The 12,330-nt window shown below is 45.1% G+C and overlaps 2 protein-coding genes across 3 annotated transcripts in view; both read right to left on the bottom strand.

Annotated features, from left to right (window-relative positions):
• Nucleotides 1–12,330, bottom strand: part of LOC127382293 (elongation of very long chain fatty acids protein 4-like) — a 130,454-nt gene that overhangs the window by 17,192 nt on the left and 100,932 nt on the right. The window lies entirely within an intron of this gene.
• LOC127382278 (potassium voltage-gated channel subfamily A member 5-like) lies at nucleotides 9,081–11,744 on the bottom strand. Its single transcript, XM_051613663.1, has one exon. The coding sequence runs from the start codon at nucleotides 11,742–11,744 to the stop codon at nucleotides 9,816–9,818; it is 1,929 nt and encodes a 642-aa protein (XP_051469623.1). The 3' UTR covers nucleotides 9,081–9,815.

Below are 12,330 nucleotides of genomic sequence, written 5' to 3'. Positions count from 1 at the left end.
CCCTGGCCCCGGGGTCTTCCACTGCTGCATATTCCAAGGCCACTGGCAACAAATCTGAGTCCACTGGACACAAAATCAAGTGCATGGTCCAAGCTCACCCTTCCTGGCTCACCCATTAGGGAGCTTGCCTCTGGCCACCTTGTTTTAGAAGGAGAGTCTAAAAGTATGAACACAGGCTGTCACATACCAGTTGGCCTTGGTGCCAAAGAATGGTCCTAGGCACATTTCATTTTCTAATATAGATAGTCAGGATGTTGCTGCGAATTCATATCCCCTCCTCAGTGGAATATTCAGCTTCCTTTTTAAGAACAGAATCTACCTCATTTTCCTCTAGCAAAAAGCAGTGTAAATTTTTGAAATGCTCTTTGTTTCCAAGCTTTCCAGATGGATTTCTCTCTCATGCTCCAAAATTCTAAGCTCCTCAGCATCTGCTCTGTTATCATTAGGCATCACTGAGATCCTTCTTAAATCCCCTGGTATTCTTCCAGCACCTGTTTAAGATGGTTTCAAGTCAAAATGTCAAGAAGACAGCTAAAATTTGAAGGAAAAAATAATTAAATCCTCCAAAAGCCAACAAGGACAAGCTTGTGAACACTGTTATGCAGTCAAATGAATTATGCTCTCATAGCAAAAGTATCAGATCAAGTTAGAAAATCAGTTAAGCTCTAATAAGAAATTACTTTTTCCCATAGTTTATAATTATAATTAGTATTATTAATAATAATCATAACAATAGTGGTAATATTTGGCATTACTTCAATAATTTACCTGTTGCGACCACTATATGTGAGCAAGCTACGAATACCTGTCGGTGCTCCTCTGTGCTTCATGGGTCACAGAGGTAGATAGGGCTGTTCTCAGCTCCAGAGAAATTCACATTGAAACACCTTGGCTACAGAGCTTTTGCCCACAGGGAGGTTAGGAGCATCTCTAAATATTCAACACACTAGCATCAGAGCCACTAAATTTAGCATATTTAGAGATAATGTGAGAAAAGTGGGTTACGGGAACCTGACCAAAATTTTGGTATTTCCTCCACCAGACCTGCAGGAAGATGTCAGTGTCTGCTTTGCATCCACATTTTAGCACACTCTCCTAAAGGCAGGTACCTGCATTCCTTCTTTCAAAGCACTGAGCAGACTTTTAAAACATGATCCTGAGAGCTGTTGAGTAGGTGTTTTGCCCAGTAGCTCAAATCCAGGAACACCTCTGGGAGTCACCATCCCTCTCTTAAGCAAATGCCTCGATACCTCAGCTATAGACTCCAGCTCTTTCCTCTGCTTCTTATTTGGCTGAGGAATGTTGCCTCCTTCAAAGCACAGTGGCTAAGCTTTAGCTAGATGGTATTCCCTCCCAGGGCACTCTGTCACCCTCCAGACTGACTGCTTCTTAGCATCTTCTTTTGCATGACCAGAATTTCTCGGAACGTTAAAAGTTTATATTTTCTAATTAAATGATTCCTAGAATGAACAGCATAATAATAAAATTACAACAACATGTATTTTCACGTTAACCTTTTTTGTCTTCAAGTAAGCCTCTTATCACAGAATCACCAAGGCTGGAAAAGACCTCTGAGAGCATCAAACCCAGCCTATGACCTAACACCACCACATTGGTTAGACCATGGCACTAAGTGCCACATCCAGCCTTTCCCTGAACACATACAGGGACGGTGCCTCCACCACCTCCTTGGGAAGTCCATTCCAATGTCTGATCACCCTCTCTAGCACTGCCTTGAAAATTATCGTGTTTTTTCCAAACTAAGGAACTCATAAAATCTGCTCTGCAAATTCACATGAAAGCCTTCCCTCAGTTACACCCCTCAGATTTTCAAATACTTTTAAACAAGACAAAAAAATTTATAAGTTGACATTGCTTAAATAATTTAAATAATTTTCAGCTGCACCCTCCCCCAACCACATGCATTTCTATGTAAAATTAAACAGGCAGGAGGAACAGGAAGATGAAGCAGAGGAGGTTTTAAATTCATTGAGTTTGCTTGAGAGAATTAAGTATGGTAGAATCTAATCCCTACTAACTCCGGAGAAACTGAAGAAAACCGTAGTATGGACCTGTGAGATTTTTCTGGGGAAACTACTACCTGCAAGGATATCACCACTGAAGCGCAACCATACAAAGGAAGGAATTACCAGTGTCTGATTCCTGTAAACACCTCAGACCCTATCCAGTATATTTAAATTGCATCTCTTCCTCCAGTTTCTTCATCCACTCTGTAACCCTGAATACGAGTATTTATCATGTAACTGTATTATTTGTGGGAATGACTGCTATCACTATCTATTATACTGTGAGATAAATGTGAAGGGAGGAAATGAGCAGGGTAAACCAAAGGGTGAAAACCAGGGTAATCCAAGAACAAGATATCTGAAGCTGGAAGAGAAAGCAAAAATGCAAATTAGGCCTGTTTTCAGAAGCAACTCTTCTTCCTCTTGGATCTGCATCTTCTCAGATAATATCAGTGAAGACTGGGGAACCCTGAGTCTAAGTCCTTACTTATGTGAGAAGCACTACACTGGGTGACATCAAACTATAGATGAGAAAACAACATAGAATGTATAAAAAAACACATAGTTATCCTTGGATGCTTAAAAGCTGTTTCTGCAAGATCACAAATGACAGTTTCCATGGCACACAGAATCACAGAAATTATACATATCTTTATTTTGCATTTTCTGCATGGCAGAAAAGTGTTACAGCCTGCACTGTTTACTTGCAAATATCCTCCTGATGACAGTGAACATGAGCAAATTACTAATAAAGAAGAGAATTTGCAGATTAGTTTTGGTAAATCCTAAATTTTATCTGGAATATTCTTAATTCTGCAATAATCACATAGACTATGCACACCTGCTAGCCCATACTCTAATGGAAACACTTGGTTGTCAGCTAGGGAGTTTATTAATCTTACTATTAGATCTGGTCATTTCTGGAAATCAGAGCAATTTGCTGAAAATTCAAAGTAATATTGCTCTATTGGAAAGGGTAACCTCATTTTCATGTCACACTAAGTCGATTCAGGGGAAATTCTCTGAAAACAAAGGATGCTGAATCTCTTTCAAAACAATGGAAACTAAACTGCAGTCAGAGACACTGGATTTTAACAGCACTGGGGATTCATCCAGGCATCTATGAGAACAAAAGAGCTGACTCTAGCACAAAGTTCTTAAAGAAAGCACCAAAGCTGGCAATGAAAAGCTAGTAATAAATTGGACTACCTGTTCATTGTGGCCTGGAAGGAGATTTTAGAGTGCAGAACAGCAAACTCTTTGCTGAGTCAGGTTCATCACATTGGCAATAATATGTGATGAGCTTACAGAGGGCAGCTGAGCTGTAAGTTCAAAGCAAGTGGCACAAAAGCTGGTATAAGCACAGACTCCAGTCCCATGCATTTACAAGAGTGGGGAAGAAAACAGAGTTACTCAGTGCTGATACTGTGGTGAGAACCTGGAGCTGTAGTTACTGGGTTCCATCCTTAGGTGATTTCAACAAAGCTATGCTAGCTATACAAACATGCTTATCTGCAGTACTGATAAAGAGAGAAAGTAAGTTTTATTGCATCAAGTGGTATTACTAAGAAAAGAAAAAAATGCTTTTAGGTAAACAAGCCATCTTCAAAGCACAGGTTCATAACAGCTCTGGGTCTGTGTTTGGTTTTGTCTTTTTCAGCCCTGGTAAAAATACAGTACAGAGACATGGGAATAAAAGAATACCAAGTAAGGGCACTACAGTGCTAGACTACAGAAGCAAGAAAGCACTGCAATAAATATGCTAATTGTGTATGAATGCTATTCTTTTTCTTTAAATGAGTTTATATTTACCTTTGCAGCTTCTAATTCCTATTAATTATTTCATCAGATAGTTATGAGCTTTACTTTTTTCATATTCCAATCAACATAAATCTTCTTGGTTCACATGATCTTACTGATAGGATAACCACATTTTCCACAATGTTTCATGATACAAATATAGGGGTTGTTCTGGCCAATGGATCCCCAGATAGTTACTGGAGAATCTCTGTGTTTATTCCTACCAAGAATCGACACACTGACGTCAGACAGCATGATCCAGGGTCACTGGAGAGTATTAGCACCCTTAGGTCCCACATTAAGGCAAGAGCAACAGAAATTCAACAAGTTGACAAGGAGAACTGGGGAGCAATTGATGCATACAGCAAGAAAGTAGGTACAAACACACAAACAGAAAAACAAACCTTACAAAAGCTACAAATACAGTAAATGGCATGTTAAAAAGTATTTTGTGGTGTTGAACATAACATAAGCCTTGGCAGAAGGATTTTGGAACAGTGATTTTTTTGTAAGACCTTTTCTATTTCATTTTTCAAACGTTTGAAGCTCAGTTAGCCTATGGAGGGAGGTTAGTGAAACCAACGGTGACACAATGAGAGACTAGAGCTGTACCAACAGCAGGCAAATGCTGTTAATGCTTCATCTCAGTTTTCCTTCCTGTTTCTCCAACACACTGACTGCCATACAACACACCGGTCCCATCCATGGCCAAGTAGCAAGCCAAAGTTAATTAGTTAATTAAAGCCCTCCTTTCATTATTCCTTAACCATGGCTGCAATCTGCGCGCAGGCCCTTGTCAAATTTTACCACTGGTCATGATGTCTTGCCAAAAGAGCTATACAAATCTCAGCTGGGTGGTGACATTCCTCACTAGGGCCAAGTGGCATTGTTATATGCCATTATATGGTCTTCCTGTTTTACCTCAGAACTAGCTTCACTAATATATTTCAGAAGAAGTTTTTATACACATATCCATACCTTCCATGAGACTGAAAGCACACTGTATTTGCTTTGTTACCTCTAATGAGAGGTGAGCAGCAGTGTGTGGAGAAGGGAAGCTACTTCAGAGTACTGTTCTCTGTGCTGTGAATCAAGAGCCCCGTCCCCCCCCCCCAAACAGCAGAGTTCTCAGCGCAAGAGGCCAGGGAACCACCATCAGAGGTGCCACTTTCTCCTTACAGAGCCTAAATAAAAAGAGCACACAAAAGAGGGATTTGTTCATGCTGCTCAAAGCAGCATTAATTCTCCCTCTGTGACCCCACCAGATGGGTCACAGTGCACAGATGCTGACATACAGCCCTTGTCAGCAGAGCCACCAAGAGACCAGAAAGGAGACCAAAGGGTGAATCTCTCTCCTCCCTTCTCTTCCTCCCTGAGATCTCACATATTAGAAGTCCCAGTCCAGCCAAGCCTACTAATTTTTATGCCTCTCCTAGCCCTCTCCCCTTTGAAAGGCTGTTTTCTCTCCCACAGCTTTTCCTTTACCATGTTTCTATACAGATCACTGTACTATTGTTCATACAGCTCTAGGAGATGAATGGTATTATATAACTGCCAGCTACTGTTTTATCATTTTTTTAGAATGATGGAAAAGTAAAATGGGGCTGTTGACTCCCCTTGAGGCCAGGCTAAGCAAACTAAAGTTACATTACCAGTGAACTAAAAGAATATTCACTTCAGAATCCCCAAACTGGAAGAATGGAAAGGTAATGCATTTCAGTACATACTGCCCACACAATGACAAGCCAGCAGTAACTATGGCATGTAGGCATGGATGGGGTGAGAAACCTTCCCTGATGTAGCTCTTAGTCAAAAGAGTTTACAAAAAAGGGTTGGTTTGTTTTTGGTTTTTTGTTGGGATTCGTTTTGTTTATTTTTTGTGGTTCTGTTTGCTTGTTTGTTTTGTTGTTGTTTTTTTAATGTTTGCAATTATTTGCTATTCATTCAGCTCTGATATCTTGTGGCTTTTGATATTCCAAAGAGGTTTTATTCAGTGTGCTTTTCATTCCAGGTCAACTAACATAAAATCAATAATGGATTGGACAGATTTCCTTCTTGTAATGAGCCTAGAATTGGCATACATAGCCTACACTCTCTTCCTGTTTCAATTTTATAGGTGCTTTCTCATAGTGATCTGGTTTTCATTTTCTCTCATACACTTTTGCAACAGAAATTTGCATCAGCACATTACAAGGCTTCAGCAGTGTTTGTATCCCAAGCACAAAAACATGCTGTTGCAGTTCTTCATGCAGACAACTCTGGTACTCACTTTGCAACCAATCATGTTAAGAAGGCTGCTCTGATGATCAGCAGCACCTTTGGGAATATAGGCACCCTTTCTGTATTGAGAATCTGATGCTCTGATTACAGTGTCCTGCAGCACTGCTTGTTTTCAGGCTCACAAACTATACCATGTACCAAAATATTTGCACTAAAGTCTGGTGGGAACTGATGGCTCTCAGGTTTCAGTAGGGTACAATCAGTGCATCTGAAATACCTGCTGAATAATGCTTTACTTATGCATGTGCTTAAAGCTGAGCCCACGCTAAGTGCTTTGCTGAAGTCTAATCTAACCATGTTTTTGGTCGTATTACTCAGTGTCTGGCAGCAACCTCTCTCATTAGAAAGCAAATCCTTTACTGCCTTATAAGCCAACAGAAATTATGCATCCTTGTAAAGAAGGTGTCAAAGCTGAGTTTGCCTGAATTGTGCTTGACAACTGTTTAGCAAACCAAGCCAAACAGATCTTTTCAACCATACTTTGAGAATAATTGGTTTTCTTTTTATTGGAAAGTTGTGTTGCTTTATTATGGAAAAACGCAGCATGTTGAAACTGAAGGTCAGGGAAAGGTTTGACAAGCTTGCAGAGAACCCTGTGAAGGAATCAGGGCATTTTGCTCTCATAAAGCATGATCTTGACTGGGACAAACCCTGCTCTCAGTTATAGCAGGGCACATAGGCTTGAATCCAGGGCTGAATTTTGCAGAGTGGCTCCAGCAGCACCTTGTGTGGCATCCTGACTTCTGGCAGCCTCTCTGATGCTGTCGGTTCATGACACCTTGGAAGACCCAAACATGAAGCAGGGTTCAACAAGCATGCACGATAATCAAACAGTTCACTGTCACTGAAGGGTAAGGATTTCCCTCCCCCCTGCTTCTTCACTTCCCTGCACCACTGACTTTCCACATTCCTTGCAGTGGCTCTGGCACTCATGCTAACCTACTAAATTGACAGAAAAGGATCTACTTGTTGCTGCATTGGATTTTCTGCCAGATTAGTGAGCTCAAGCAGCTCCTGGAAGAGAAGGCAGCACTTGCACATACACTTACTTGCACAAGGACAAAACCTGTTCAGGGTAAGCAACAAAAGGGCACACAGTGGAAGAAAACTGAAAGACAAGAAGAGAAAGACAAGGCCTTCCCTTTCCATCAGCAATGGGCTTTTAAGATCAGCTCCACCCACTCCCCATAGCCCTGATCTGCTTCACCTACATCAGTTTTACACCAGTGTTACTCCACTAACTGCAATAATTATTATGTTTATAATAATTATATAGCCATTATAACTCAGATCATTAATATCCAGAAGGCCTGGCCATAAGCATTAAACAAGGGACTGAATATAAATATTGCCCCAGCTCTGAGGAGCTGACAGCTAACTCAGAACAACATGCAATTGAAACAGCAGACTATGGAAGATAGTAGCAGTGAGGAAGGTGGGAGTAGTAGAGGAAGATACAACCAGAATTTGATCCTAAAAGAGCCACTGCATTGTCTGGCACTTATTCAGGTGAGTCACATGGATTTAATCACTGAAAGTAAATTGAACCATTTGCCTGAGCAAAACACTTCACTTCAAGTCCATCAACGACCTAGACCTCAGCATGTCCAGCAGGCAATTATCCAACTTCTTTGTTTCATCTTAGATTTAGTCTCACGAAAGGACTAATCCTGCACTTCACCTGGATGCAAAAACTCCTGCTAAAGCAAACAGCAGATCTGCCTGCGTCTGGAGTGCAGCTGGACTGGGCACTTTTTCTGCCAGTCTTGTTGCAGACAGTTTCTCAACATATTACAGCATCATTCCCCACCTAAATAAATAAGTAAAGCAAGAAACCACCATCTAAAGTTAATGTAAAAAATCCTATTTTCTGTTATCAGATTCAACTTCCTTCCTTGTCACCTTTGGGTTCTGGGCTGTGCTCTGTGTGACAGTTCTTTACACCAAACATGAAAAAAATACTACTTGCTTGTCACCATGCCTGTTTTACTGAACAAGAAGATAAAAACATAATTCACTGGGCCATAATCATTAAATGGCATGGTAAGGGACCGGTAAGCAGAATTTGTGTCTGGAAAAGGGAACATCAAAAGACTGTTTTGAAAAGCTAATTTAAATTTATCACAGGACATACATCTGAGGTACTTGCACAAATTCTAACCCTGATTTAGTATTTACTTAGTTGCATTAGAAAATTTGTTAGAAACAAACCTTGAGCGTTTGCAGTCAAGGCTTCTCTTTCTGCTACTCTTGCTGTGCCATAGTATATGGTAAAGGCATGGAACATCCTTCAGCAATAAAACAGAAGTCTGAGGGGAAAACAGAGATGTCCTTTGCAAGAAAAATAGTAACACAGGTCTTTGACTTAAAGAAAAGAAGCAATTTGGTGTCAGTCTTCACTAGTAAGCCATACAGTGCTGTGTTATGATGAAGATAACGTGTCATTCGTCTCTCAGCATCATCTTAACTGTAAAATCCACAGCACTGAAAAGTTTTTGTTTGGAAATAAAAGAAAACAAGGATATGTTTTGATGAAAGGTGATGCTTTCCATCCAAATCCAAAATACAAGCCACACAATGGTTATTTAAGCAGCACGGCGTGCCATGTTAGACTCTGAGTGTCGTTTGTTTCCAGTCTATGATAATTAAAACCAGTGAACTGTGCACACAAATGGTATGGATACATAAAGGTAACTGATACACATGCCAAGGGAATCTGGAGCGTACAACGAAAACAGTTTTGCAGATACTGAACTCATCTTCTACTTTCTTGTTCGATCTATCCACTCCCTCATGTTTTTGATCTGTTGTGCACTTGGATCGACATCAGTAACAGCAGACAATGTTCTTCTTACAGTCTCAAACATATAACAAATGTATAAAACTGCAGAACTATCAAAAAAAAAAAAAGGCAAAAAAAAGCGCTGCACATAGATATTTTTTTGAGTGGGGGCAGTAAGCACAGGACTGAATTATTTAGAAATTCTGAAACAGTAAGGTAATTAATAAAACTATTTGTAAAGAAGTATGTCTACAATATTTAATAATTTAAGGCTCACAAGAAACTAACACAACAGTGGCAATGAAAGTTTTCTGCAGTAGGGTTAAAAGCACCAAATTCACTTCACATACTAGATAACCAGATCTGTACCGATGGATGACAACTGGGAAATCTGAAAGTGCTGATCTGCTAATGTTGCCAGTGCTTTAACAACCTTGTATTTCACAGGAATGAGAAATCCCCTTTCAACCATAAATACAGATATAAAATATACTGGAATAATTTAAGTTTGAAACTACAGTACAAAAAACCTTAATTTCCCCCCTCCAAACCCATTCATTCTTCTCACATACAGCCCCCAGCTCTTTAATACTAAACTTGGAGTAACTGAATTGCTTACAAATAACCCATTTAAAACCAACAAAAATTTGCTAGAACAAGTTTCTACAAATTAGATTTTGCACTGTTATAATTTACCAGCTCCTGCATCATGGAGCGTAGCTTATTCTTAGTCTATTTTAAAAATAGGTGACCCTTTGTGTCATGGAAAAAGAACATAAAAACAAGTATTCCTGGAGGACTGCTCAGGGCAGTGATCAATTTATAAAATACAGTCTGGTTTAAAAAACTAACTCGTACCAAAAGTATAATTATAAGTTTCTGACAGCAGCAAATACTTTTGCACCTCTGAACTCTCTCTCCTCTCCTTACAGGTCTGTTTCCCTGTTGGTGTTCAGACAGAAAGCATAGAGAGATTTTCTGAGATCTACATTACTTCTAGCTTTGATATTGGCTTTCTCTAAGGAGCCAGTGCCACTGCTGAACCCCTCACTGTTTTCCAAGTGCACAACAGATTTGTCCAGAGAGTTTCCACTGGATCTTCTCTTCGCATCTTCCCCTGCTGTGCTGCCCTGAGCACTACTGTGCTCATCTTTGAGGACAGTTTGCTCTTCATGATCAGTCTCTCGGTGGTAGAAGTAGTTGAAGTTGGATACAATGACAGGGACAGGCAGGGCGATGGTGAGCACACCCGCAATGGCACACAAGGAACCCACAATCTTGCCCCCCACAGTCACAGGTCGCATGTCCCCATAGCCCACAGTAGTCATGGTGACCACTGCCCACCAGAAAGCATCAGGGATGCTGGAGAAATGAGACTCAGGGTCATCAGCCTCAGCAAAGTAGACAGCACTGGAGAAGAGGATCACCCCAATGAAGAGGAAGAAGATGAGGAGGCCCAGCTCCCTCATGCTGGCTTTCAAAGTCTGTCCCAAGATCTGCAAACCCTTGGAGTGCCTGGAGAGTTTGAAGATCCTGAAGACCCTGACCAGGCGAATGACTCTCAGGATGGCCAGGGACATGGCTTGCTGCTGGCCCCCACCCCCATTGCCACTGCCATTCCCAGGCTGCTTCTGCTCATGGGCCAGCTCGGTGCCCAGGGTGATGAAGTAAGGGATGATGGCCACAATATCGATGATGTTCATGATGTTGCGGGAGAACTCAGGCTTGCTGGGGCAGGCGAAGAAGCGGACAAGGAGCTCAAAGGTGAACCAGATCACACAGGTAGTCTCAATGATGAAGAAGGGGTCAGAAAGGCTATTGGGTGGCTGCATGGGTAGGGAGTCCTCAGTCGTGCCATTCAAACCTCCACTTTGTGGGGGCAGGGGCACAGGCATCTCCCTCTCGTCCCTGAATTCTGGCAGGGTCTCCAGGCAGAAGGTGATGATGGAGATGAGGATGACCAGCACAGAGACGATGGCGATGGACCGGGCTGAGCTGGAGCTCTCAGGGTACTCAAAGATGAGCCAGACCTGGCGCTGGAACTCGTTACGGGGTAGGGGCTTCTCCTCCTCTTTGATGAAGCCCTCGTCCTCCCGGAAGCGCTCCATGGCCTCCTCACCCAGCTGGTAGAAGCGGATCTCATCAGCGAAGACGTCGATGGAGACGTTGACGGGCCGGCGGAGCTTGCCTCCCGACTGGTAGAAGTAGAGGATGGCGTCGAAGCTGGGCCGGTTCCGGTCGAAGAAGTACTCGTTGCGGAGCGGGTCGAAGTAGCGCATACGTTTATCCGGGTCGCCCAGCAGCGTGTCGGGGAACTGGCTGAGGGTGCCCAGCTGGGTCTCGAAGCGCAGCCCCGAGATGTTTATCAGCACCCGCTGGTGGTGCATGGCGCCCCGATTCGCTGCCACCAAGGCTGCCTCTTCCTCCTCCTCCTCGCCTGCCGCCGCCATGGCCATGCCCCGGCGGTGTCCCCCTTCCTCCGGGGGACCCATCTCCACCGCCGCACCGGAGAGCGGGGGAGGCGGCGGCGGGGCCGCTCCGCACAGCTCTGCCTGCCCGCTGGGGCTGCCCGCGCTGCTGCTGCTGCTGCGGCTGCGGCTGCTGCTGCTGCTGCTGCGGCGCCTCCCGCTGCCTCCCAGGGGGGCCGGCGGGGGCTGCTCCCGCTCGTCGCCCGCTGGCAGCGGCAGCGGGCTGCCCTCCTTGCCGTCGCTCAGCCGCGGCGCGGCGGCGGAGCCGGCGATGGGGAGCAAGTCGCCCCTCCGCCGGGCCCGGGCGCTGCCGCCGGCCGCGGCATCCTCGCCACCCTCGATGGCCGTGGCGCCGCCGTCCTCCAGAGTCACCAGCGCGATCTCCATGGGCAGCGGCGGCAGGAGGCAGGCGCGTCTGAGGCGGCGGGCATGCTGCGCGGGCCGCCCCGCCGCCGCCTCCGGACGGCCGACCTGCCCTGCCCTCTGCCCTGCCCTGCCCGCCCCCGCCTCACTGCGCGGCGGCCAGCGGCTGAGCGCGGCCCGGGGGAGCCGCCCGGGAACCCGGATATGAACGAGCCATCATTATAGTACGGGCGCTTGACGTCAAAGAGGATCCCTTCTCCTCCGCGCCCCCGCGCAGGCAGCGGCAGCCTCCCCGGGATACCGCATCCCCTCCACCCCCCCGCCCGGCCTGCCGCGCCCCGCCCCGCCCCGCCAAGGCTCTCCGTGCGGGCGCAGGGGCACCCTGCGGGCAGCCGATCCCGCCCGAGGGGAGCCCGACGGCGGCAGCCCGCAGGTGCGGCCGGACCAGCGCGCCGGGGGAGCGAATGGGGGCTTCGCGGCACCGCTCCCGAGAGCGGGAGGCTGGGCGCAGGGGTGGCGGGGCCGCGGGGACAGCTGTGCCCGGGGAGGGGGGCGGCGGCCCCCGTCTGCCCCACTGCCCAGCCCTACTGCCCAGCCCCGCTGCGGCCGC

Source organism: Apus apus, chromosome 1 (genome assembly GCF_020740795.1).
Source record: "Apus apus isolate bApuApu2 chromosome 1, bApuApu2.pri.cur, whole genome shotgun sequence".
NCBI lineage: Eukaryota > Metazoa > Chordata > Aves > Apodiformes > Apodidae > Apus > Apus apus.
The sequence above is the reverse complement of the archived record's forward strand: the minus strand, read 5'-3'. Positions and strand labels throughout refer to the sequence as shown.